The sequence below is a fragment of the Cavia porcellus genome, unplaced genomic scaffold, assembly GCF_034190915.1.
Source record: "Cavia porcellus strain 051 isolate PalLab524CR breed Dunkin Hartley unplaced genomic scaffold, mCavPor4.1 scaffold_23, whole genome shotgun sequence".
Classification (NCBI taxonomy): domain Eukaryota; kingdom Metazoa; phylum Chordata; class Mammalia; order Rodentia; family Caviidae; genus Cavia; species Cavia porcellus.
The window spans coordinates 7,649,401-7,676,885 of record NW_026947506.1 but is presented as its reverse complement, the minus strand read 5'-3'; the positions used below and the strand labels follow the sequence as shown (position 1 = coordinate 7,676,885).

Sequence of the window (27,485 nt, the reverse complement as noted above, 5' to 3'; positions counted from 1 at the left end):
TGGGATTCTGGCATGAGGGAGAGCCCTGGGACCATTCATTCTCCAAACCAAACTTACTTAAAATGCTTGTTGCTGGAGAAAGGCTCAAGGGAAGTATACTTATTATTTTGGAGTGAATTTCCAAGGAGTGGGGGTTATACAATGTCTAGACGAGCCACACTGTCAGGGAGTCAAAGAGATAGATGCCTGTGCCAAGGTACAGAAGATGGGAGGGATTTGATTTGCTTCTTACTGGAGAGGGCATCGTGACCTTGCTATCCAGTCCTGTATAGGGCTCAGGAGCCAGCTTTTGGGCCAACCCAGGGGGGCCCTTAATCTCTTAGGGTCAGATTCCTCCGAGAGATTGTAGCAAGGGATCTTGCTACTGAGCTCACCCAACTCGCTTCCTGGGCTGTGCACAGATCTCTGAGAGGAGGCTTAGGTGTGTCCGCGATCTGTTGCCCATGGGCCTTCTTCTCTGGGACCTTGTAAGGCCAGCTGGTCCTGTGTGCACGTGCTTGCAGTAGGCAGACCCAGATGGTCGCTCTGGAGCTGCCCAAGGCCTTGCACACCATAGGCTGTGCCTCTAGGGTCCCAGTCCCCGAAGGCACACAGAGTCCCTGTGATCATGGCCAAGACACTAAAAGAGAACAAAACTCTCCTGGTCCCTCACCACGCTGCCCAAAGTGACTCTGCCCCAGAGGCCTCCGTCTGAGACACCACCACCCACTTGGCTGTAGGTTGGGTCACTTCCAGCTCCCTCAGGGGTTGTCAGGGACAACAAAGCTCAGGAGGCCCAGCTATGCTGAAATTCCAGATAAACAACAGATCATTTCTGAATATAAGTCATTGTTTATCTGAAAATCATTGTTTATCTGCAGTCCAAATTTAACTAGTTATCTTGTAGTTTTATTTGCAAAACCTCACAACCCTAAGCTGGCAGCAGGATTTGCTGGTTTGTGGGTGGGCACGTCTGGCAGCTAGTTCCTGCCCTGAGTGAGCGGTTCCTTTTGGTTTTCGAATATTGTGTTTGTCCTTGGAGCCTTTCATCTGGTACTCTGCAGATGTATGCATTCTGCTGGCCTGACTCACAGCCTTACTGTTTCTCCTCGAGTTTATTTCTCTAATCTTTGCCTGTCCCTCTGGTCTCCAAGCTTCCTGCTTTCTGTCTCTACTACATTTATTTATGTTAAGTTTTTTCATCTCTCTCTCTCATTCATTTTTTAAGAGTTGGGGTTTTTTTTTCTCATGAGATTCTGTTGGGCAGATGAACCAAAAGAGAATCCTTGATGAAGAACAGCTGGCTTGGGCTGGATGGACCAGAACCCAGCAGCCAGCACCAGCAGTGAGCCCTCCTGGCCTGTGACACAGCTGTGAGTGTGCGGTGAGTGTGCATGTATGCAGTACCCAGATGCACACGTGTGTTCTTGGAGAGTGGCAGCAGCTCACCTGCAGAGAACAGAAGGCCTGAGTGAAGGGCGGCATCCGGACCAGGTAGGAGGCGACAATGATGGCGGAGGAGTAGTGGGTGTAGTAGTGGCACTGGACGGTCATGTCTCCTGCAACAGAGGGACGTGGCTGAGGCCACCGGCCACGCGTGAGAGCACACACTCTCCCTGGAGGTTGGGAATTAAGTAGGATAACAGAAGAGACCCAAGGCAGGAAGATACAGGGGCACAGGCATGTGTCAAACACCTCAAAGGTGACCTGCCGATGGACAAAGGCTGGGTGCTGGGTTCAGGGGCCAGTGCCACTCCAGCTTAAGCTCTCAGCATCCATGTCCTCGCTGGACATGTGAATGCAGACCGCCCTGTGCCCGGCCCGAGGACACACGATGGAAGACCTGCTCTGCTCCTCTGCCTGCTCCTCGCTATGAACTGCCAGCTCTTAGCAGGCTACGTGTCACCCAGGATGGCCCTGGGGATCACCTGGGAATGGACCTGGGGGTCAGAGACGGACTTCACTCGGGCATGCAGAGGCGAGCTCTGAACTTCTGCTCTTTAAGAAAACAGCTCTTCCGGGTTGGTTACTCTGTGTGTTCCCCAGGAGCTCAGCGCAGAGCTGGAAAGTTCTCCATCAAGTGCACTCGTGCGTGGCATGGGCCAGGAGGCCGCCTGTGCCATTCCCGGTCCTTCTAGATGAACCACACTGCCCAGGAGATGCCCAGCTGGGAGCTACGCACCTTCGATCTTTTCAACCTCTTTAAACCTCTGGATGAATTTCAGCTTCCTCTCCTTGGTCTGAGCCCCCATGGGCTTGGAAAGATCCCGGAAAGTCTTGGGATTGGTCAAGTTCAGCGTCTAAAAGGCAGATGTACAGCTGCGGTGACTCCCTCTGCCCTCCCCGCCCCAGGAGCCACGCTCTTTAAGTTTTATGGTTCCCTTTATTGGTTTTATTGGTTTATTGTCATCTGGGCTGACCCCCCCTGGTGATTAGCTGGCCAGTGGGGTTTTATGGCCCTGGAGCCAGTGATCCACAAAGACTTAATAGGGGAGAGATGGAAATGAAAGGCAGGGAAGATTGGGTTCACTCTAAACCTGTTCCAAGTTGACCCTAAGCAGATGCGGCCACCGGTGACCAAAGGGAGACTTTCAAAACAATTCTCAGCGCCTGCCAGGCATTTGGCTTCTGCCGGCATGGAGTAATTTACTCCAGGAGTTCAGCTTCCCTGCTTAGCATCCAACTGACTATATGAAACAGGATATCATCTATTTTGAGGGGATAGAGAGAGGGGAACTCTGCGGTTTCCTGCAGATTTCTGGCAATGAAGGCGGTGGTGTCCACAGTGAGACCCGAAGGCTCGGGGCCACCTGTGCTCAGACACACTTTCTTTCAGTGGAGATGTCCTTTGCATCAGTGGGGGGCCCGGTCTGCCGGGTCTTGCAGATTTCTCTGTAGGAAGAGACGGCTTCTTTACAAGCCTCCCTTCTCCGTGACACTAGTCACAGTGCTTTCCCCGGGCTGGGCTGCCACCATCTCTCACTCGGCAGAAGCCAGGCCAGCTCAGAAGAAAGCGACAGACCCCAGGGAGGGACAGAAGAGACGCTGCAGAGCCACCCTCAGCTCGCTGGTTTTGCCTCTCAGAAGGGCTCACAGATAGCGGATCTCTGGACTTGCCAAGGCGTGGAGATCCAGATTTTTGAGAGAAATTTCTCAGTTTTAAAACCCTGGTAAGTAATCAAAATTTTAAACAGGAGCATTAGTTAAGTAGGAAGGACTCATAAGATAACCACCACCTACCAGCGCTGGGGTGAAAGCTGGGGTCCACAAGCCTCATGCTGCAAAGGCCTGACCTCTGAAAAGCCATGCAAGGCTGGAGGAAAACTTTGCTGCCTCCCGTGGTTTCAGTGGAAGTGGGAGGTCAGACGAGCCCAAGCCCTGGGCACCGCCACTCACATGTCCCTGGGCAAGATTGGCCTGGTCAGCCTACAAGGACCCGTTGTCCTCTGTCCTCACGCTTGGTCCCAACCAACCTCTGTCAATGAGAGACCAGGTGGCTGGGACCCTGCTCCTCGCCCTGACTAACTCTGAACAGACACTCACGCCATGTCACCTTCTTCCTGTGGGGATCCCCAGAGATGGGGCCAAGCGAGATGAAAACTCGGGTCCCTGTCTTGGAGATGCCGGGGAAAGCCACCAGAGTCATGCTTTGGGCGAGAGGGTCTCTCTCTCTCTCTCTCTCTCTCTCTCTCTCTCTCTCTCTCTCTCTCTCTCTCTGTCTTCTCTGTTCTGTACACACTGATCCAGGAAGCATCTCCAGCCCGGCTCAGGTATGACCATCAGGTCACCCTACGCTAGTGAGGTGGCGCCTGGCTGAACTCCAAAGGCTGCCAAGGTGCGTGGGCATGGCAGAGGCTGAGCATGCTGACCACGGGTGCTCTGGGTGTCAGGGTGGCCGGGGACACTGCAAGGAGGCTCACCTCGGAGGTGTAGTCAGCCAGCACCCAGGGGAGCATCGGATACTGCATGTAGTCATTGTAGGTCCTCCCGGCCAGCGTGTTCAAGTGCATGAGGTACTCGAAGTTGCTGATGTCCCTTTTCTATCAAGAGAGACACAGGGGACAAACCAGACCTGTCAGACAGCTTCTGAGGCCACAGTCCCCTGGGGATGGTGGTCCACACAGGGTCCTGTCCTTCCCACATCTGGCATGGGATCAGCCCCGTGCCAGGCAACCCTTAGGGACCAGGGAGAGAGAGAGACAGAGCTCAGTGACACTCAGGAGGCATGAAAACAACGCTGGGCCTTTGTGACCAGGTGAATACACAGGGGGACATGATGGACAGAGAAAGAAGCCTTGCCAACAGGAGGCTGATCTGTCCCCTCAGGACCTCAGGAATGACTTCTCCTGACCTCAGGACCGGCTCCCTCAGGCTCATTTCCTCATGGGGAACCCTACCTGGTGTCAGCCATGTGTATTCTTTCCAAGCATAAGAAGTGACACTGCATCTGCATCTGCCCCAAGTGTGTGTCCGTGTGCAAGTCCTGGGGGAAGGTGTGTACCCACAGAGCACTCATGGTGCACACACGCAAGTGCACTCCCTAGCTCTGATCCTCGCGCTCAAGAGTCACTTCATCAGGAAAGAGTTGGGACATTTAGTGCCTAAAAATTCAAGGTCCCTCCTGGTCAACCTGCATATTTCCTCTTCCGGTCTCTGGGGCCTGCGCTCTTTTCTGGTCTGCATCCTCACGGGGTTTTCCTACAGAGCTCACCATACCTGCCACCTCTGCAGCATGGTCCTGTCAGAGCTGGAGGGTCTCCTGTGGAACAGAGAGCACACAGTGACTAACTATCCCCAGGTGTAAGCACAGAAAGGATGGGGCTTCTCAGGGAGCCCCCGGCTCCCCAAAACGCATGGGAAATCTCAGGGACCAGTGCAGTGAGGCCATTGCCAAAGCTTTCCAGCACCCTCCTGCTGGAGGCTTGGTTCTTGCAGTCACCATCACACTCACATGAATCAGGGGTACTCTGGCTGTGTAGGAACAGCTCTGGGCCTCCCTCTCCACCCACCCAGATTTCCCACAGCCACACCTCAGCCTCTTCTGCGCCCCACCATCCTCTTCTCACTTAGAAAATAATATACGCATTAGGTTAAAAAAACTGAAACCACCACGGAAGACCATGAAATGTGAGTCTCTGGATCACAACTTTGACTCAGAAAGTATCCACAGTTCCCTGATTATAGGCAATCACTCCCAAAACGTTTCACCCATACACCTGCCTACACTGCATTATTCTCACCCGTCATACATGGGTTGTGAGATGTGCACAGTCCTCCCCTTGCCTCCCTTGCTCCGCAGCTCCCTGAAAGACCCCCTGGTACTGCTCTACAGAGCTTGTTTCTGCTGCCACAGGACACCATCCTGTGTGTGGGGGTGCCACTGACATGCTCGTACCTGGGGAGGACTCTGTTCCCACCAACTGCATCTCTGTGACATAATTTTCTGGACATAAATTTCTGGATCTTTTGATTAGCACATTTATGAGGTAATTTCTAAGGTATTCAGTTTTGCTATGCATTGCCAAATCATTCACTTAAAATGTCATACCAATTTACACTCCTGTGGTTAAGACATATAAATTGAACCAAAGAAGCACCAGTGTTGACCACAGTGGATGCAAGAATATGAAAGTATCACAAAACACAGCATTGGGAAGGGACGGGAAAGATACTTTCTCCACCTGAAATGTCTCTTTTGTCTATCAAGGACTGGCCTGGGGGACAGTGTCCCTCCTCCCTTCCCAGCTGTTGTCATGTGTCCAGGAGATTCTCCTTCTGCTCTCAAGACTGGGTCTCTGCTTAACATGTTCCACCAAACCCGAGAACTTCTCGCCATACCCCTGCTCTCCCACTGTCCTGTTCAGATACCCACAGACCCCATCCCAGCGTTCCACCCACATGCCAAGAATCTCAGGGCCCTGCGGCCTCCAACCTGGCTTCCCAAGTAACCCACAGGGCCCTCCATCTTCCCAGCACACCGTCCACCCTGGCTTACCCATCCCTCTGCGTTCAATTCCCTTCCATAAGGGGAAAACAGCTCCTGGGCTGGATCCACCACTACCCCCCTCCATTGAGGTCCATTCTCCCCAGGCAAAAATAACCAGAAAAAAGGTAACACACAGACACTGACCATGCCACCAAAAAGGTCCAAAGACCTGGTTCTCAGATTACATCCGGGGTGCTGCCTCCTTCCCAGTTCTGAGACCAGGCTGTTCTGAAAGCTGTGAACACAGTGATAGCCCAGGCTGGAGGTAGTGAGGGTCACCAGCTGGCCTTCAAGGCTGTCCAAGGCCATCCTGAGACTTCCAGAACCACGAGCATGTGAACTCTGCATGTCGACACCTCCCCTCGCTACTGTTTTAAGATGTGACAGAAAATTGAAAGAGGGGCAAAACGTGGCCATCGGGGTCCAGGACATGGGAGGAGTCTCTTCCGCCCTGCCTCTCAGAAAGCGTTCTAGAATCTGGGCTGCGGTCGTTTATGATGCCAGGTAGAACAGTGGTGAGGGGAAGAAAAGGCCCTTCCACCCTGTTCCTCCAACATGGGCTCTGAGCTCTGAGGACCAGGCCCCCTTTCCGGGACCAGTGGAGGGAGACACTGGGCAGAGTGGTCCCAAGACACCAATGCAAAAGTGAGGTCCCCAGTTTTTAATACTGGTTTTCCAACATTATTCTGAAAGCAATTGCAGAACTCATGAAAGAGCCTGGCATCTGACTTGGGCCTCAGGTAAGACTCCAAGCCTCTCTGATTGGGGTTGGCACCTCCCTCCCAAACACTGGTCACAATTTTCCTGGGTCTCAAAGGTGAGCACAGCTACAGGACTCTGGGATTCTGCAGATACGGATGTTAGTCAAAGCAGGGCACTTCCCTTCTGCTCTGGGAGGGGCAGGAGCAGGGCCTTGCTCCACTCTGGGTCCTCTTGGGGGGACTGTGCAGCAGGGGGTCACCTGCCTGCTCTGTGGAGTCAGTGGCAGAGGTCTGTGGCACCCCCAGGTCTGGGGAGTCAGCACTGAGGCGCAGGATAAGAAGCAGGGTCTTCAGGCAACCAAAGTCCAGGTCAGAACTTGTGCTCTCTGACAAGCCAGTGAGGATGAGGGAGGTCACCTGCCAGCCTGAAGGTGGCCTGGCCTGGTCCCACGGCAGGGCCATCTACCTCTGTTGGGTGACTTGTAAAGATGGGAGCCTGTCTCCAAATCAGAACTTCAAGGCGGTCAGTAGCTGGCACAGTTCAAGTTTGCCCCAGCTCTGGGTGATTGTTGCCTTAGCTTTTTTGACAGTGATGCCATCTCTGCCTTTACTCCCAGGATTGTGTCCAAAACTGAGCTATGCTGCCACATGGTCATCATGGGGACTTCTGAGCCCCAGTGCCACAGCCTCAATACTCTGGGCTTTGACCCTGCCCAGCCAGCACCTGCCCGCTAACTGACAGCCAGGCTTCTAGAGGAGGTGACCAGTGAGCCATGCCCTGCCCCGAGGGCCGAATGCCCACTGCAGGGCCCCAGACCACAGCATCCATGCACTGTCCTTGCCTGCCTGGGGGCCGCCCCACTTCTCTCACCTCTAGGACTCGGGCGATTTGCCAAACAGGACAAGCAGGGTGGGCCAGCAAGGGCCAGGAATAAGCCCCCTAGCTAAGAGGGGTTGGAGAAACCCACAGAAGGCCTCTGCCTTGAGGAAGCAAAAACACACTGTACTAGTGGGCGCATGGGCTTCATGGACTTTCACAAAGGGCAAGTGCGGTCTCTCCCCTAGACACACACCCACCGGGGGACACGGAGGACAGCCTGGGCACTACCTTCCTGCACCCCTCTCCCATGTCACCGTCCTTAGAAGGTTTGGGATGGCCTGGACTCTGATTTTCTGACCAAGCTGTAAGGTCAATAGAAATCCACGAGGAGACAGACACACTCTTGCAATCTCGGATTTCCTATCTCCCTGCATTCCTGGGACGTGCCGAGACCTTGCTCACAGGTGTGGAGCTAATACAAACAGCACTGCGTAGATCCCCAGGCCATCGCAGGTCACCAATGAGGCCGTCTGCACGTCCATTCACAGACGACGTGCGGCATAGAGGGAGTGGTGGGCAGCCTGGGGAGGTGCGGGAGCCACTGCCGTGCCCATGTGGGGGCTGGGCACAGGGCAGGAGCCGAGATCTGCTCACAAGCAAGGGATGGGGGCCACACCCACCAAGGGCCTGGTGCCGAACACCAAGCTCCTCCCCAAGGAGGGGAAGAGAGAACAGAAACAGAGAAATGTGGAAGAAACCACAGTCCTGACCGCCAAACGAGTGAGCTGCCTGCAAAATAGTAACAGATAGACACTCAGTTAAAAAATGAGCATTAGCAAATCTATCCAACTGTTATTGCGCAATCGTGACACGGCATGAGCTGCAGGTGTTTTAGAAGCCAGGATGTTCATCAGTACAAAATTTCCATCCAGCGCTCAAGTTACAAGGGGTTTAAATTTTTATAAGGCTTCATCTATCTGCATCTTAAAATATACATACCTTCCGGTACATTTTTTGCTTATCCATTTGATACTTATTTATTTCCTAATTTAAATTATATATACCAATTTGAAATATATTGGCCAATAGTTTTGAATAATTTTTTTTGTCTTTTTCCTTTTTATCGGTACCGGGGATCGAACTCACGCCTGCCTGCTTGCAAGGCAGGAGCTTATGCCACTGAGCTAAATCTCTAGTCCCAGTTTTGAATAATTTTTAATCTTGTAGTTATTCCTTCCTAATTCATTTAAGTCCGCTTACTATGTAATTTAAGTGGTGTACTTAATTCTTTTGGAGTGAACTGCAAATAGTAGTGGTATTTATGTATTCAAAAGTTTTACAGTTATCTTTTTTATTTTATGGTTCATTTTTACTGTTTTTTCTGGTTTTTCTTGGTACCGAGACCTCGTGCTCACCATGCAGGAGTGTGCTGCTGAGCTACCTCCCCAGCCTCTTCATTTTCCTTTTATTTCTAAATAAATAAAAGTCATCTTATTTATTTAGAAATAGAATTTAATTTATTTAGAAAAGTCATTTCACTTTGGTTTTTTCCAAAGCGAAAATTTATTAATTCCAAAATTTAATTAATTCTGAATTTAAAATGATTTATTTGCTGTTCTTTAACTTCTTTCCTTAATTTGTCTCTGGCTAGAGAAACTTAAAGCATTTTTAGTTTTTATTTCCATGTGTAATATAGAATATAAGCAATTTCTAATTTTTCTACGCTGCCTAATAATGCTAGTACTTAACTTGTTTTGCTAGTTTACTCAATTCCTGGAAACCTAAAGAAAAAAAAAACATGAAAAATGCCTATAAATGCACAAATGCATTCACTGCAGTCCTTATTAGGGGAAAGTCGCCCCAGAAACACCAAGAAAGCGGGGTCCCCAGAGTCCATCCCAGGCTTTCATTACAGATGATTACTGCAGAAACAACATGGTATAAAATCAATCAGGAGGAAAATAATTACAGGATCGCATGACTTTAGGAGCATTATGGTTACTCAGGCTTAATCTGAAGAGAAACAGAATTACAAAAAATGGAACCCAAGTCCATAAGCATAAAAGACAGCTCTCCCTCAAACCAAGAACAGAGACACGAGCCAGGCAAGCAAAGCTAAACACACAGGCAAATGAAAGGAAGCTGTGTGCATGCTACAGAGAGCTGCGTCCCTGAAAGGGACCTCTGTGGCCCTGTCCCTGTGAGCCAGGGGCGGGCCCTGTGGACAGGTGCCTCCAGTCGACCCCGTCCCTCTGCTCGGGGACTGGCCCCCGGACAGGAAGCTGGCACACGCTGAGCCCTCCCTCCTTTCCTTCTGTAGGCTGGACTGAGATTATGCTAATTCGCCCCAGGTGCCAAGTCTTTTGTTGCCTGGTGACAAAGTTTCCCAGTGGAGGAGGAGGACCTGGGACAGGGTAAGTCTGCTCGGTGGTGGCCCTGTTTATGCTGCTGGTTTCCCTTAACTTTGCCAAATTACTCCTGCTTCAAACTGCTTTTTCCTGCTCTCTCTAGTGAGCGGCTCTAGAACCTCTGCGCTTCTGGTGGGTGTTGTATTTCTGACCCCAGACACCAGCTGGTGCATTATTTACAAGCCGCAGCTCGCCCTGAGCACGGCCGGGAAGGGCAGCTGCTGGCCGGGGACGTGGCTAGGGGTCCTCAGGTGCCAGGGAGCTGATTCTCCTTCCCAACTGTCTGCCCTCTCCTTACTTACCTCCCTTGCCCCAGGTGTGGGCCCCTGTGTGAAGACCCACCTTCACCCAGACAAACCAGGAGAATGCACAGCGCTGGGCTCCTTCTTCAGTCACCCACATCCAGCCACTGGGGGCGCCGGAGAGCAAGTTCCTACAGGTCAGCCCAGTGCTGGAGCCCAGCAGACAATGGTTCAGTCCTGAACAGAGCCGGCTTTCCTCTAGCGCATACCCCTCCAGCTGAGTTTCTGTTTTCATGCCCATGTGTTGGAAAAGGCAGGTCCCTACGCAGTCTCTGTGACTTCAGACAAGTTACTTGGCCCCTCTGGGCCTCGAGCTGTGTGTGCTGTGGACGGGAAACAGTATATCGGCAGTTAAAGTCACCTATAGGGCCTGTAAGGCGGCCCGTGTAATCCACAGAGGCAGCAATCTAACTTCCCTGTGTCACAGCCCTTTGCAAAGGGCTCCCAGAACTTTCAGGAGCCATGCAGATACCCCGAGAGCCAAGAGCAGACTGCAGACAGTGGGCACAGGAAGGCTGAGGGGCGCCCCTGAGGGCCACCGTACAGGAAGAGACAGTGTTGGCCTGGCCTCCAGCAGGGGTGGGAGCCTGCTGGGCAGAAGGAGGCTGAGACAGCTGCTGCAGCCCAGGGCTCCCCCATACCTCCCTAGATCAGCAGGTTGACAGGGACATGAAATCCAGAGGGGTCCCCAAGTCCCCAATGCTGTAGGACACAGGTGAACAATGCCACATGCCCAGCCCCAGGCAGCAGTGTCCATGCCTGGCTTCACCTAGTCCACTCTCTGCTGACTCAGTTCTGAGCGCTCCACCACCTCAGAGCTCGCCACAGGTCCTGATCCCCAGAGCAGGGCTGGGGAGGGGCATCTCCCTTCTTTTCGGCTTGGGATAACTACGAGGAAGGGTCTGACCTACAGAACAGCCTGGGTCCAGGCTCTGTCCGCCCAGTGAGGCGAGTCTGTCCCAGGACATTGTAAATTTAAATTACCATAGAAAAGCCCAGAGGCAGTTAAGTGCCCAGGAAGGGCACTTCCGCAGAGCTTGAGCTCCCGACATTGCAAAGGACAGGATGATGAGGCCCCGTGTTATCTGGAAGTGGGGTGCGTTGAATGACAGGGTGCTGAAAGCACGGAGTCCACAGCTCCGGCCCGTGGTCCGCCTGCCCTCTGCCCTGACTGCAGTCTGTCCTCTCTCCTCCAGGCCTAACTCAGTTAAAACAGCTCTGGCTGTGACTGCCTTTCCAGCCGTGGTTCTCAGGGCCACACAATCCGCGCCACCCCAGCATCTGTGTGACAGCCTCCTGCCCCAGGAAACCACACTCAGGCCTAGCTTCCCAATCAGGGATCACTGAAGAAGACTTCAAGTTTCCCCCAGGAAACATCTCTCTTAGAAAACACACTTCCCGTTGTGGGCGTCTGCTAAAAGCAGATGGGGAACGGTGGCTGGAGGTGATTATGCTCCAGGTTAGGTGGTCCCTGGTGCGGGAGGAGCACTCACAGCAAAGGCCATTGGACACAGCTATATGCTGACGTGCAGGTCTCTGTGTCCCTGTGTCCTCAGGATCCAGCAAAGCCCATGCCTGGAAAGGCAGGGATGTCACTACTCAAGGGGGTGTTTGACTGCAGGGTCCCAGTGCTGTCTTACCCAGATGGGATCTGGGGTCCCACCTCTATCTTGGGTCAGTGATTGGGTCAGTTTGCCACACTGCACCTCCTACAAAGTCACAGCCAGGGCCCCCCATGTCACCAGTCCTGAGAGCAGCCACTTATCCAACCACTGGCAGCTGTGGGGATTGACATTCAGTGAACACAGGGGACCAACCAGGCTCTCCCGCAGGGTGAGCAGGGATCCAGAGAGCTCTAAGCCCCTAGGTGTCCACCCTGCCACCTGCCAAGCCATTGCCAGCAGCCCTGTTTCCTTCTGTGCACGGGAAGGGACTGTGAGGAGGAAGCAGATGATACCCCAGACACCTGGGTGGAAATGGAACCCCTGTGCCCCATCCCGGGCGTGGAAGAACTGGCTCTGCCACGGGTCCTGTGGCCTCTGCTCATGTGAGGCCAGTTTGCACGTTTCAAGCGCATGGCTGGGGGACAAGGCCTTTCCAGCCTGTTATACTAATAATCTTAGTATTTTATTTTAATCATAAGACACCTATTCCCCTTGGTTGCTTTAACAAATCCAATTAAACCGAGTGCATTCAGAATTACAAAATAGATGCTATTAAACCAATAAGAAATCATGAACTTTCCTTATGGGGCCATGCGACCCCTTGGGAACTCTTGCTCCAAATAAGAACTGAATTCTCATTATCCACTGGGGGAAGGGGACAGTTTGACAGAGAACACTGCCAGGCAGCACGTGGGCCCGGCCAGGCCGGGCTGCAGAGCAGAGGATTAGCATTCTGGAGGGTGAGCGTGAGGTGTGGGGTCCCTGCAAGAGGCCAAGTGGCAAGCCTGAAGTTAACTACATCACTGCCAGATTCTCGAGCCAGACTTCGGGTATGTGGACATCCCACGTGCTTTCCAGGCAGGGCGGGGACATCAGAGGAAAGAGGTCCCTCCCTCCCAGGGCCCCCACAATTCATTTCCCCAAAGGAGAACTGTGACAGTGAAGGGGTGGTCAGGTCGCTTTGGGAAGGAAAGGACAGAAGGGCCTCTGAGGGCTGATCTCATCACAGACGCAGGGCAGTAGCATCTGGTGACAGATTCACCACCAGCACGTCCTGTGCAGAGGGTCCTGCTGCCTCGGTGGGAACCAGGGAGGGACAGAGCTGGCTGATGTCCCCTGGTGGTGCCTGGGAAAGAGTTTATGTTTACACTCTCGGCTCACGCTCTTTGGGTCACTGTGGGAACCAGAAGGGCTGGGTACCACAGATTGCTGCTCCGTTGCCGCGCCCCAGGGGACACAGGTAAGCTGCGTGTGGCCTTACATGGGCCCTTGGAACTGCTCCTCTCTCCCTGTCTGTGCACCATCATCATCATTAGCCAAGCTCTTACAGCTAACACTCTCCATTAACGCTATCGCGGCAATGAAATGCACACTCTCTGTGTGCACATACGCGTGCCGTGCGTGTGCACAGCTACAGAAATGAGCTCTGAGCGTCTTGACCTGTGGGCAGTAGGGTGAGCAGGCAAGCGGAAGGACCTCAAGCAAGGCCTCCTCTCCCTGGAGTAGGCAGGCTATCTCTGTGCCCAGCACAAGGGCTGGTAGCAGTGGAGGGGGAGCCCAAGGACACACATGTGCTTGGCTCTGGGACCCCTTCAGGTTTGACCTCGGCTGCGCCCGTGTGACGAGGGGGCTGGGCACTCACTTGATTTCTCTCAGCTCCATTATTTTAAGGCATCAACACTGGCATCGTTGCCCTAGAGACCGGCGTCACAGGAAGGGCCTGGCAATGATCTCAGCATCTCACCCATAGGGGCTTCCAGGCGGTTACACAGCGAGGCACAGCCCCAGGCAGATGCTCTGAAAGTTAGGGGTAAGGAAGTGCAGTCTCCTGGCACTCTGCTTATTTATCTCAGCCTTGTCCCCTGATGGTGGCACAGGGCTTGTCAGGCTGTAACCCCCGGGTGAGCCATGGGGCATCCATGCTTCTGGATCAATGCATGGTTGAGGAAACCTGTATCGTTTCCTCTTAAGAGATGACAAGCAAGCAAAAGGGATTCCTCTCAGAGATGGCAGGGGGCTTCCTATGAACTCTGTCCCAAACATTGGCCTTGAATCAGTGGTGACCTCGGGGATTCAATGCTACACACGTCTCTCCTACGTCTCCTGTATCAAAGGGTAAAACAGTTACTCTGAGATCACAGTAGTTGACATTTAGTTGTATCAGAGACACATAAAAACAAAGTCCGTCTTACTTAAATGGATAGCCCACAGATTCCAAGTGGGAAACCCAGATAACTTCTAGCATTGTGGTGACAAGCATCGTACTACTGGAAATGCCTGTGACATTAAAATATAGGTAGCCATTACATTTTTAATTTTGATAGCCACAGGGTGTCCCGCCATGCTGTTTCACTCAGAATTACTAGATAGATAAATTAATTAGAAATGAAGGCCAAATCAACCGGCCCGCTCCATCCAAAGCATAAAAGGCAAAAAGAAAATGCATTGAGTCTCCTCCTCTGTGGCCTCCAAAGCCACTCACACGAGATGAACTCCACCACCTGTCTACCATCTCTGCTTATTTATCTTCCTTTTCTGTATTTGTATCTCTCTCCCTTTAATGCGGATCGGGCCGCTGTGACACTTGAGGACCTCTGTGAGTTGGTAAGAAGGTGCCGTCCAATCCTTTGTGTTCTACAGAAAGGTCGCCCTTTCCCACTTCTGTGGCCAGCACCTGTTGACTGACTTACTGAGCAGGAGGCCCGGACGGGGGTGCTGGCCTCAGAAAGATGAAGGATGGCCGAGACCCCTGCTTACTGGGACTCTAGTGCTCCTGGAAGCAGCCTGTGCTCAGCAGCTTCCGTGTTAGGACGGCCCCCCGCCTTCCACATTTGGGCAAAGCAGAGGTCTCAGGAGAAGTGTGATATATCCGGTCTGGGATGGACTGGGGTCCCAGACTCCCCAGAGAGGAGGGAAGTGCATTAGCCCAGCCCCGTACCACCCTGCCTCCAGGTGATTAACGGTGGGCACAGAGCCAAAGGGCCGCGGAGAGGCTTCCTAAGGGAGCAGGACTGCGCAGCCCCTCACCGCTGCTGGCCTCCATCAATCAGGTCTGGGGGCCGCTTCCTGCAGGGTGGGTGGGCTGTGTGGGTGCAGTGTGGATCCGTATCCTGGAGGCATCCCATCCTGTGTCAGGATGCAGACAACCCAGTGACAGCCTAAGCGTGGTGGGGTCTGCTGGCCAGAATCAGTGACCAGAGACCGCTGGCTACAAACTTGGGGACCACGCTGTTTATTGTTACCAGTCCCCACACTGCACCTCTGGATGCTCCACAAAGGGCAGCTGACGTAAAAACATCCCTGCCCAGCTCCCAAGAGGCAGAGCCGGTAGCCACAGAGAAAGTGACTGAAATAGACTACAGAGTCCCAAATATGTTTATATTTTTAAAAAATTAGTTAAAATTTAGCCTGCAAAACCCTAAAGCTAGGAATTGCATTCAACCCAGCTCTTCCCCTTCCCCTGAAGGACCTAACAACCTCGTGTTACAGTTCTGGGCTCTGACCCACGTGCAGACAATGTCACCATCGCACAGTCAGGGGCCAGGCTGTCCTGCCACCCCGGAAACTTGCTCAGGCTGCTCCCCATAACACATGCTGCCCCACGGTTTCTGCACCAACAAAGGTGGCTTTCCCAGAGTCACTCAGAGTACAGTCTTTTGGGATCGGTGTCTACGCAGCAAAATGTTTTCACGGCTCACCCCTGTCGTCGTGTGTATCTGTGGTTTGCTCTCTAAAAAATATTTCTTTAAAATTTTTAAAAACATTTAAAATTTTTTAACAAACATAAAGTTATTGTACACAATCATTTCAATGTTCAAATGCACGATGCATAGAAGCTCATTCCTAGTTTCTTTGTGCTTCTTAGTATTCAGTGCAGGAATCCACCCACAGAAGGGCTCGCGGTGTGGTTGTGTTTTTGCTTTACAGAGCAGCTATACACACACGTGGACAGGTTTATATGTAATCACACATTGGTATTTTTCTAGGGTAAATGCTCTGTGGGGAAAATGAAAGGTCAGGTGATACGTATGCGGTGAGAACGCGTTTCCATCAACAAAGCTCAGATGCCCTGGCTGTTCTAGGTCGTGGCCAGATCATCGCAGCGTGTGGCAGATGTATTCTGACACCTGATTAGGCCGGCGATGGACTGATTTGCATTTCTCTACTTGCTAGTGATGTTGAACAACTTGCGGTGGATGTATCTGCAAGTCATGTAACTTCGATGGTGAAGTGTATATTTTACATCTTTTGTGCAGTTTTTAAAAAATGATATCCTTTCTGTTATATTTCAAGGGGAATTATTGGCAGTGTCTTTTCCTTTAATGCACTTCTAAAACTTAAACATACACTGTATTTCTTTATTGCACCATGCATATTGATTTCCGAATACTGAGTTGGACAGTGGACAGTCCTTTACTCTTCTGTACTGTACTGCTGGCTTCAATGTGTGAATATCATGAGGAGGATTTGGTGTCTGCATTCCCGAGGAATGCTGGCCTGTACTTCTCTTTCATTATATTGTCTTCATGTGGTTTTCATATCAGGGTAATCCTGGCCTTAGCAAATAAGTTGGAGATGACTCCTTTTCCATTTACCAGAAAAGATCACGTAAAATCAATGTTATGTTTTTTGCAGTGGGCTGAAACATTCCCCCCAACGCTCCAAATTAAATGTTGGAAAACATGATGGTTTGGGAGGTTATTTGATAGGACTTACATCGTGAGGGTGGGGCCTTCAGGAGTGAGATTAGTGCCCCTATAGAGGGAACCCAGGAAGCTCTCTCACCCTTTCAGCCCTGTGGAAGGACATACCCAGAAGCAGCCATCAGTGACCAGGTTCAGTGTCCTCAGCGGCCACCAGGTCTGTCAGCAGTGATCGTGACCTTCTCAGCCTTTATTCTGTGAAGTGCACGTTTCTATTATTTGCCAGCTACCAGTCTGTGACACTTTCTTTTACCGTTCAGAACAGACTGAAATGGTCTTCACGTGTTTATAGGATCTGATGACACAGCCATCCGAAACGGGAAGACTTTTAATGTGAATTCAATTTCAGTGACACACGTAGGTCCACATGAGGAGTTCGGTTCTTCGGGGAGAGTTGGGGGTTTGTGGTCAGTTTCATGTAAGTGCTTTGCTGTTTCCTTTTGCATTATAAAAATTGTTTGTCCCGCTCCCTAGTGACCATTTCAGTGTCTGCGGGTTTTAGCAAACTTTCTCTTCATCTCAGGATGTCCATAATCTGTGTCTTTTTGGTTTTTTCCAGTGTCACTAGGGCTATGAGTTTTATAAATATTTACAAAGAACCAGCTGTTAGTTTCCTTTACTTTTGTACACTACCTTTCTCCTTGCCATGTTACTGATTTATGATACGCATTACATCCTTCTTGCCTACACTTTAGGCTTAGTTTCTTAAGGTGAGAGTTTATAGGATTATTTAAGCCCATGCTTCTAGTATGGGCCCCCGAAGCTACAAATTTCTTTCTAATCACGGCTCTGCAAGTTCTGATAGGCAGTATTTTCATTTTTGTTCAGCTTAAAATGCTTTCCCTTGAGGCTTCTTTAACTCATGGATTATTTATCAATAGATTAGTTGTTAACTGTTGGAGACCTCCCAGTTACTTTTCTGTTGTTAATTTCTAACTCTATCCCTTGATTTCTCAGAGAACATTCTTTGCACAATCCCACCCCATTTAAATTGGTTAAGCCTTTGTTCCATAACTCAAAATGCAATCTATATTTGTGAATAACATGTACTCTAGGAAAGAAAAGCATCCCGCTGTTGCTGGTAGAGCATTTTATAAATGCCAGTCGAATCCAGTTGGTTGAAGCCTCATCTGGGGCAGTTTCGTTCTGCGTGAAACAAAGCAGTGCTGTCCAGAGCGATCACGGACTGTTACAGCCTGTGGGCAGCTGCTGGCATCCAGCGGGCAGGATCTCCTGGCTAACATTCCATGACACAGGGGACAGATCTGCCTCCTGATCCTCACCCACAGCAAACAATTGTCTGGCCCCAAATGTCACAGAGCCAAGGATAAAAATCCTGTTCCTTGCTTCCCCTCTCCCTGCTTTTCCAATTATTGAGAGGCAAATATAGATGTCTTCAATTTAATTGTAAGTTTGTCCATTCATATACTTAGTTCATTTACATAGAAGCTTTTTATAGGCACATATCTATTTGACTTTTTGGTCTTCTTGGTAAAATGTCAATTTTATTATCAAATAATATTCTTCTTATGTGCAGGCAAATTTTTTGTTCAGAAATATTCTCTGTCTAATATTAATAAAGTCATTCCAGCCTTCCCTTAATGTTTGCATGATATGACTTTGCGGATCTTTTAGTTTAACTCACTTTTGTTTATTTAAAGTGAATTTCTTACAGCTAGTGCAAGCTTTTCCTTTTGTAACCCATAATGATACAAACACTTTGGTCCCCTTTATTTAATATAAATATTTAGATCACTTTTATTTAATGTGAATGTTACTATGTTCATATTGAGGACTACCGTTTTAGTAGTCTTCCATCCATTTCCGCTTTCCTACCTTCTTGGGGTTATTTGAAGTTTTAAGAGCTATTTTATTTTCATTTACAGACTTAGGTGTTTACCAGAGCTCTTTTTAATATTGTCTTAATGATTTCTCTTGGGATTATCTGTCCTTAACGTTCACAGCCTAGTTACAATTAAAAACCTAGTTACAATTAAAAACCTACTTACAATTAAAAACCATGTAAAAATAAACCTTCCACCACAGGGGTCTCATTAACTTGCCCACATAGTCCACCTACAGGCACTGCCAGCCCCGTCAGAGGGTGTTATTTTGTTTTCAGTCACATGCATATTTTAAAGATCTTCATAGCAGAACAAAACGTCTCCCCAATGTCTTTACATATTTACATTTCTGCTGCTCTAACCTCCTTTCCAGAGCGCCACGTTCCCCTCTGCTGTGATCTCCCTTTTATCTGACAGGCTTCCTTTGGTATTTCTGCTAAAGCAGCTCAGTTTGGAGCAAAACCTTTTATGTTTCATTCATCTGAGAATATTTTTATTTTGCCCTCATTTTTAAAGAATACTTTCGCTGTCTGAGTTGACAGACTGTTTCTTTTAGCGCTTTAAGTTTTCTTTCCAATATCTCTAGCCTCAGAGGTTTCTGATGAGAAAACTTGTCCTTTGTATGGAAACTCCCCTGTACAGAATGTGTCATTTTGCCTCAGGCACATTTCAAAGAGTTAGTTTATTTGTTGCTTCATTTTGAGTAATTTTGTTATGCTTCTTAGTATGTATTTCTTTCGGTTTATCTTATCTGGAGATTTCTGTGTTTCTTGTGTCTGTAATTGTCATTCACTAACTTTTGGAAATTGGCAGTCATTTTTCCTTTAAAAATTTTTTTGCAACACAATTCTTCCTTTTCTGCTGGGATGTAGTTTGTAGCTGGGTGCTCAGCCCAGATAGATCCAGGTTGTAAGGTCTGTGTGTCATCTGTCAGTCCTGTCAGCCATGAATCTAACAACCATTTGGTTTTCAAAGAACAGACGGTGTGGTTCTGATCCACTCTGTGTTACCTCACCTCCAGCCCAGAACCTGCATGGTGGTCTATGTCTCTGCTCAATTCTCAAAGCTTTTGGGCCCAAGCACAAAGGAACCTGCTCTTATCCATGCAGAGGTAGCTCAGATGCATCCAGCATTCACGCACTCCTCTAGGTAGCCCTTTTCTAGAAAGCCTCCTCTCTGCAATTCCCTCTACGCTCTGTGGGCCCCGGAAGTCTATTCTCTGGCCCCCTTCTCGATCCTCTGGCTAGAAGTCCAGGAATTTTGTTTTCTAAATCTGCTGCACACTTTCTGGGCAAAGTGAGACTCCTTTGATTTTTTTCTGACCCTAGAAGCCCCCTTCCCTTCGGGATGATGCAAGAAACTTGCAGTCACCCTGGTTTCCCTAGGTAGAATCACTTCCCTCTCCCCACTGCTGTGCAAAGAGCCCTTTGTGTGCTTCTCTTCTGAACTTCTTCGGAACTTCGGAGGGGAAGGTGGGGCACTGTGTCCTCACCCCTCAATCCACCTTAACTGTCCCTGAACCCAGGCTGCCTTTAACCTGCTTCTTCCCTCCTGGGCCTGTCCCTCGGGTTACTCTGGAAGATAGAGAAACTGGCTTGCTGGTTACTCCTACTATCTCGGCCAGCCAGCCAAATGCACTGAAAGCAGCATGTCCACCCTTTCCAAAGAGCAGGGCCAGCTCCCATGGTTCGTGCTAGTGCTGCTGAGAGCTAACAAGCCTGTCAGGTTTGGGGAGCGCCATCCAGAAGTAGCAAATCAGAAAGCAAGAGGCACCGAGATTCAGGAAGGGAAAGGGCTAGAGACCACACAGAACAGACTGCGGGCTGTTCATCACGATACGCTTCCTTGGTCTTCCTCTCTACCTCAGGATAATTCTCTGTGTCTTGCATTATTGAAGATTGGAAAAACACTGAGAAATGTTCACTGTAACAGTATATAATAAGTCACATTCATCAAGGTTTTCCTGTGTGACAGGCACCCTTAGAGTGCTTTCTGAACTGGACATGGTGGTTCATGCCTGCAATCCCAGCACGTGGGAGGCTGAGGCAGGATGATTGCTGCTAGTTTGAGGCCAGCCTGGGCTACATAGTGAGTTCAAGCCTGTATTACAAAACAAGATCCTGCTTAAAAAAAACACCCCAAAAACTCAAACAAGCTCTTTCCCTAAGAGTGCCACCTGGGGGTTGTTTCACCAGAGAGGAAAGTCAGGCACTGAGAATTTAAGAACATCGTTAGCAACAGAATTGGGTATCTAAACAAGCATGCTGAACCAGAGTCTTCCCCCACCCTGTGCATGCTGTGCTCCCATATGGTGGCAGTCAGAAGCATCACAACACCCACGGGAACAGAGGAGCTGGCAGGGTGGATTTCCAGTGTGAAGGAGGCTGGGAAGAAGGGCAGTACTCCCGGGACACTTGGCCATGCCTAGCCCTGGCTCCTCCACGCGGGGGACGAGGGTACGGGGCAGGCAAGCCTCGGGTCCTGCACCCAGTGCTCTCCTGTTGCTCTAAAGTTCTAGCAGCCACAGCCAGGTCCAGAGTGTAAGGAGGGAACCGAAGTCCTTCTCAGTGCCGCCCTAACCCTCAGGTGTGCACTCAGATTACAGCTGTCTGCAGCCCTTCCTAGGACAGAAGGGCACTGCTTGGAGAGCACTGGATTTATGTGGGTGTCTGAGACGTGGATCGGATGTCCAAGAAACCACTCTCCTACACACACGCACACATCCCTGGAGTCAGGGGTTCATGTCCGAGGCCAAAACTATGGCGGTGTCCATAAGGCAGGAAGTGGCCAGCTAGAGAGCCATTAAGTGTCCTCTGGCCAACCCTCACCTCTCACTTAGCATCTGGGGAACCTGAAGCTTGAGGGGCCGCAAGTTTATTGAGGACTCTCTGGACAGATTCTGATAATGCTCCAATTCCTCTTTACTCTCTTGTGTCTCTCTTTCTAGACCAATCAGGAGCATAGCACATGATTAAGGGGGGCTGGCCCAGCACCCCATGACCTCTCCTAATGAGATTCATTTTTCACTTAGCAGTTTCATGTGACCTCTTCCTCAGACTGGCCACCATCCAATCAGAAAGACACTCTAGCAACATCTTCCTCCCTCAATAAAAGAACATGGCCAAGGGAGGGAAAGGCCCTAAGGGCAAGAAGATCACCCTCAATGTGGCCAAGAATTGCATTAAAATCACCTTCGATGGGAAGAGACGCCTGGACCTGAGCAAGATGGGAATCACCACCTTCCCCAAGTGCATTCTGCGCCTCAACGATGTGGATGAGCTGGACCTCAGCCGAAACATGATCAGGAAGATCCCCGAATCCATCGCCAGGTTCCAGAACCTGCGGTGGCTGGACCTGCACAGCAATTACATTGACAAGCTGCCCACGTCCCTCGGCCAGATGACCACACTGCTCTACCTCAACGTCAGCAACAACCGCCTGATGGCCAACGGGCTGCCCGTGGAGCTGAACCAGCTCAAGAACATCCGCACCGTGAACCTGGGCCTGAACCACCTGGACAGCGTGCCCACCACGCTGGGCGCCCTGAAGGAGCTGCACGAGGTGGGGCTCCACGACAACCTGCTCAGCTCCATCCCCAAGAGCATCGTGCAGCTCCCCAAGCTGAAGAAGCTCAACACCAAGCGCAATCCCTTTCCGAAAGGCAATGAGATGGACACCTTTGTGGACTCCATCAAAAGGCTGGAGACCCTGCATCTGGTGGAGGAGAAGGACCTGTGCGCGGCTTGCCTGAGGAAATGCCAGCTGGCTCGGGAGAAGCTGAACCGAGTCAAGAGCACAGCCACAGCGGCACCAAGAAAGACCCTGTTTTCCTCTTTGATCTCCCCTAACTCCATGGCCAAGGAATCTCAGGAAGAGTGGAGGTGATCTGGGACCCTGATCCTGAGGCAGGAGGGGAGAGCAGGGGCAGGGGACTGTGACCAGAAAAGTGAGAGTGCCCTGTTACAGCAATCACCTTCCACCTGGCCCATAAAACACCTTTCCCACCGCCTCGGCTTGTGCTGTGTTGACTGGAGGGCTTTGGGTTCCCCCACTACTCTGCACACTTCTTCTTGTTCTGTACCCACACCCACGCAGATAGGTGAAGTATGTCAGGGAAGGGCCACCATCCATCCACACTATCACCCATATACTTATCCACCCATCTACCCACCTACCCATCCATCCACCCATCTACCCACCCATCCATCCACCCATCCATCTATCCAACCATCCACCCACCCACCCACCCACTCACCAATTCACCCATCCATCCATCCATCCATATATCCAACCAACCACCCATGCATCCCCCATCCATCCCCCATCCATCCACCCACCCATTCACCCACCCATTCACCCACCCACCTATCCATCCACCCATCCATCCACCCGTCCACTCATCCACCCATCCACCCACCCATCCATCCACTCATCCACCCACCCACTCACCCATTCACCCATCCATCCATACATCCATATATCCAACCAACCACCCATTCATCCACCCATCTATCATCCACCCACCCACTCACCCATTCACCCATCCATCCATACATCCATATATCCAACCAACCACCCATCCATCCACCCATCTATCATCCACCCATCCACCCACCCACTCACTCATTCACCCATCCATCCATACATCCATATATCCAACCAACCACCCATCCATTCCCCATTCATCCCCCATCCATCCATCCACCCATCCACCCACCCATTCACCCACCCACCCATTCATCCACCCATCTACTCATCCACCCATCCACCCACCCACCCATCCATCCACCCATCTACTCATCCACCCATCCACCCACCCATATACCCTTCCATCTATCCACCCACTCATCTACTCATCCATCCATGCACCCAGCCATCCACCCATCCACTCACCTATCCGCCCATCCACCCATCCATCTACTCATCCATCCACCCATCTACTCATCCACCCACCCACCCATCCATCCATTCATCTACTCATCCACCCACCCACCCATCCATCCACCCATCTACTCATCCACCCACCCACCCATCCATCCATTCATCTACTCATCCACCCACCCACCCATCCATCCATTCATCTACTCATCCACCCACCCACCCATCCATCCATCCACCCATCAATCATCTATCCATCCACTCATCTACCCATTCATCCACCTATCCATCATCCATCCATCATTCCACCCACACATCTATCCATTCATCCATCTATCCAGCTCACTTCTGCCCCTGAACTCTCTAAACAACAACCTGGGGCCCAAGTGACGATGTTGCCAGCTCTCTCTGGCATTTCAGGACCCATCACCCACACCCAAGTGTGGAATGTGTCCCATAGGAACTTCTTGTATCTGGGCTACAAGGTCAGCAATCCCAAAGTGTGAGCTAGCGCTGGTCACAGATAAAAGCATGAAGTGAAGTCACAGAGATGAACAGATTTTACGGATTGCAGGTAGCATCTTATCCTACCTCTTCCCTCTACATGGTTTGCTCCAAGAGCTTTCTATCCTAATTCTGCAGCCCCCACAGGCTGTGAATGAATGAGCTTACTGCATCTCATGCCTTTCTAGAACTTTGTGGGAAGGAAGGAGTAAGGGCAGGTGTGGCTCGGTGCATTCAGCAAGTAAATAGCTCACTCGCCCTGTGCTAGGAGCAGGACCCACATTCAGTGGGATGAGCTTGGTCTGCCTTTTGCAAGCTGGAGGAGAGGCCCTCTGAGAAAAGACAGGCAGAACATCTTGGGCTGAGAAACTTAGGGGACCAGAGCCTTGATCTTCGGAGCCATATTTAAAACATTTGCATTTAAACTCTTCTGTGGTTGTGCATAGTTACAAGTTACTGCTGGGCACTTGAGCTGTGCAGGACTGGCCTGGCATAGAGAAGTCTAGAAGTGGGTAATTGGTCCTTAATGGTTCTGCTTCTCCTGCCATCCCTGTGGGGCTTCTTGTTCAAGCTCAGCTATGAGGTGGGGCTCATGCCCACCCCCAGGGCTGCTGTGAGCTAACACATGTGACACAGAGAGCTTGCACGCAGAGGACCGAGATCTCTCCCACAGCAAGGGCTCATTCCTTGCGAAGCTAAGACATTCCCTCGGGCAGGCCATGAGCCACACAGCTCTCTGGACAGAAATGAGAGTGGCAGAGGCAATCCTCATAATAGCTGTGACCCTTTGGTGGCCTCACTGTACACCACTCACTGAAAAGTAAGAGGACCTAGAGGCAGGGGGAAGGCGATGCTGTAGTGGTCCTCAGGGCACAGCAGGCACCCTCGGTTTGGGGGGCTTGTTTCTTTCGTCACACCGTGAACCACTTCACACCGCTCCCTCCCCTTCTGCTCTCTGTCCTCTGTATCACTCAGCCGTGACAATGCCTTTGTACTTCCAAAACCCCAGAGGAGCTAGACTCAAAGGCCCCATTTTAGTTTATCAAATGCCTTCCATCAGAAAGCAACAAGACCACAGCCTAGTCTTGCATGTGGACGATGAAAATGCGCAGCCTCCTGCAGGGTGAGCCAGCTACAACCCTGGCGGGTTTCCTCACCAGCTGTCTTTCTGCTTGTGTGTCTGCACACAGTTAAAATCACAGCGCTCACGCCCTCTCCATCCTGACCTGAAAGCCGTGTGGGCACGCGGTCTCCACATCCATAATTTAGAGTGTCTGCTAGACGGTTGCTCTTTTGGATATGCATAACTCCAAGTCAGGTTGGGCATTTAGGGTTGTCTCCAACTTTCCACTCATGGAAATAGTTTTGCAGTGAGAGCTGGGAGGACTAAAACATTTTTAAATGTTTTAGATAATTTCTCTGGCACAGCTGCATGCCTGAGACTATCGTGTTAAAAGCTATGTTGGTTTCAAAAGTAATTTTTGACGTATGCCGTGCAGTAGCTTACCAAAGAGCATGTCCACCGGTGATGGATTAGGGAGCCCGTTTCCCTGTGGCCTCAGGGTCACTGAGTATTGTCCCCTGTGTGGTCCTCCTCACTGCATCTCTGGTTGGCCTGAGCCTTCTGGAGATGGAGGGTAGTCATGACCGAGATCTGCAAGATGGGTGCCACCATCTTGGCTTTGGGAAGCTACTAGCATGCTGGGACCTGGACCTGCCTGTCCGTGAGCTCAGCTGTTCACTTCATCCCTTTCTCTCTAAGCCAAAAAGCCCAGAGTCCCTGGGCAGGAAGTGGCAGAAAGCTTCCGGGCAGAGTGGCAGGGAATTATCTGCCTGCTGTTAATTTCTGTTGCTCTGCCTGGAGGTGCTTTTGTTGGAGAATCAGTGTCCCCTCTCAGGTGCCCAGAAAGATCAGCCAAGAGGAGGCAGGAAGAAAAGCAGCTAGAGACCCCGGGGGACCCCTTTGCCATGCAGCACACTCCATGCCACTAGGGTCTGGCCCTGAGATCCCTTTGCTCTTATCATGGGGTCTCAGGAAGGGATTTGGATTTCACCAGGCAATTGGCTTTGATTCGCCACTGAACTCAGTCAAGCGAGACGCCGTGTTAGCCAGGAAAGGCTGGCACCGTGGGTGAGGAGTACAGAGGGGTGCAAAGGTGCAGACCAGCTAGCAGGTGTCTGTGCTTGCTTCCTTTCCTGTCAGAGAATGGCCTGACCTTGATGTCCCCTTTATGCTCTAAATAAACACCAGTCCCCTTGTTTCCTGGAAACCGTGGGGAGTCTAAAAGTACAGGGTAGCAAAGCCACATGGGGCTTCTGTTGCCTCCAGTAGAACAAAAAGGTCACACACACCGAGCCACTGGGTCTGATTCTGAAAGCTGGGTGTGACCCAGTGACCCCGTGCGACCCCGGGGTGATCTGTGTTTTGCCCTGCAGCCCAGAACAACCGCCTGAGCCTCTTGTGTCTCCATCCCCAGGTTGCGCCCAACATCCTCCTAGAGTAGCTTATGGCAAAACACGGAGACTGCTCAGGACACAGGAACACACGGCTCTGAAGAGGAGAAGCCGGTTAGGAGAAGACAGAGGGCGGGAGCACCCAGAAGCCGGGTCTCCGCACTGCCCACGGCCCTGGCTTAGCTCACGAGCTCCCGGCCGTCTCCTGAACCCGAGACCATCTCATCTGCTGTTCTAAGTGTATACAGAGCAAACATCTAAGATAATCAGCCACATTAGCAACCTTGGCAAGCTTCAAAGACGACATTGAGACTTAGAAGCCTTGCGATCTCCACATTCCACTCACCCTGGTGTAATCACTATCTGATCATAGTGACGCGCGCATAACGTAATGCTGCGAGCAGCTCGAGTTTGTATAACTCACCTACACAGAGAAACAAAGGCACTAAGATAAAGTAGAATTTTAATGCATCTTTCAGTTATGTACGGGAAGGCAGAAAAAAAGAGAACAGAGGCACAAACAGGGAAAGAAAACAATACAAAAATGTCAGACTTATGTCCTAACATTTCAGCATTCACATGAAATGCAAACGGTCAAATTTATGTACAGTGGCACCAAAAGGAAACAATCAATGTCCTTCAGTGTACAGCCGGTTGAAAAAGCTCCGGTATATTCATACGTGAAATACTATGTGGTCATGAAAAAGGAGCATGCTATTTACACATTCAGCACGTCCAATAGAGCTCAGTGGTATCATTCTGAGTTTAAAAACAGCCAAGCTCCAGCGATCACTTCCTCTGTGGTACTATTTGTAGAATGTACTTCAAATGACGGTGTCATAGAGATGGGAGCTAAAGACAGCTGGCAGTGACAGAGGCAGGCATGATCATCAGATCCGTGCTGCATGTGCTGCATTGTGGCAGTGGTACAGCAGTCTACACCCGTGATAGGATGACAGAGATCCACACCACGCATGGCAGTGTGAATGCCTGGTTTTGAGATGGTACCGTAAACAACTCGAGCCTGCGTGGAGGCCGTGGGGTGGAGATGAAGGGGCCTTCTCCACTGTACAGTTTCCTGGGGACCTACAGTTAATTTACAATAAAAATGTAAAAATGTGTCTCGCTTCCTAGTTGTGATAATAAACAGATCCTTGCACTTCTCTCCAGTGCTAATTTGTGAGTCACAATAGCTAGCTTAGAGTGAGACTCAGACACACAAAGTCCACCCAGAGCCACAAC

The 27,485-nt window shown here is 50.6% G+C and overlaps 2 protein-coding genes across 7 annotated transcripts in view; one reads left to right on the top strand and one right to left on the bottom strand.

The window, feature by feature from the left end:
* Nucleotides 1-27,485, bottom strand: part of Wdfy4 (WDFY family member 4) — a 216,713-nt gene that overhangs the window by 27,760 nt on the left and 161,468 nt on the right. For all 3 annotated transcript variants that reach the window (XM_013148615.3, XM_063233763.1, XM_063233762.1), the window contains exons 48-51: nucleotides 4,696-4,738; nucleotides 3,900-4,019; nucleotides 2,162-2,279; nucleotides 1,429-1,538 (exon numbers count right to left, since the gene is read on the bottom strand). In XM_013148615.3, the coding sequence (XP_013004069.1) occupies nucleotides 1,429-1,538; nucleotides 2,162-2,279; nucleotides 3,900-4,019; nucleotides 4,696-4,738 (391 nt within the window). The remainder of the gene's footprint in view (nucleotides 1-1,428; nucleotides 1,539-2,161; nucleotides 2,280-3,899; nucleotides 4,020-4,695; nucleotides 4,739-27,485) is intronic.
* Lrrc18 (leucine rich repeat containing 18) lies at nucleotides 6,471-27,362 on the top strand. Of its 4 annotated transcripts, none has more exons than XM_063233767.1 (5): nucleotides 6,471-6,705; nucleotides 9,807-9,900; nucleotides 10,211-10,333; nucleotides 21,442-22,288; nucleotides 26,267-27,362. In XM_063233767.1, the coding sequence occupies exons 4-5, from the start codon at nucleotides 21,525-21,527 to the stop codon at nucleotides 26,286-26,288; spliced, it is 786 nt and encodes a 261-aa protein (XP_063089837.1). In that variant the 5' UTR covers nucleotides 6,471-6,705; nucleotides 9,807-9,900; nucleotides 10,211-10,333; nucleotides 21,442-21,524; the 3' UTR covers nucleotides 26,289-27,362. The 4 variants fall into 4 exon arrangements, with proteins under 4 accessions (XP_063089837.1, XP_063089838.1, XP_063089836.1 ...); XM_063233768.1 differs by having other exon boundaries at nucleotides 21,439-22,288; XM_063233766.1 differs by lacking the exon at nucleotides 10,211-10,333 and having other exon boundaries at nucleotides 6,472-6,705.

Excerpts from the sequence above, each read along its gene's own strand:
- Lrrc18 (XM_063233767.1), top strand. The coding sequence starts at position 21,525 with ATGGCCAAGGGAGGGAAAGGCCCTAAGGGCAAGAAGATCACCCTCAAT. Across the intron at positions 22,289-26,266 it reads GAATCTCAGGAAGAGTGGAG|GTTGCGCCCAACATCCTCCT; the intron begins GTGATCTGGGAC and ends CTCCATCCCCAG.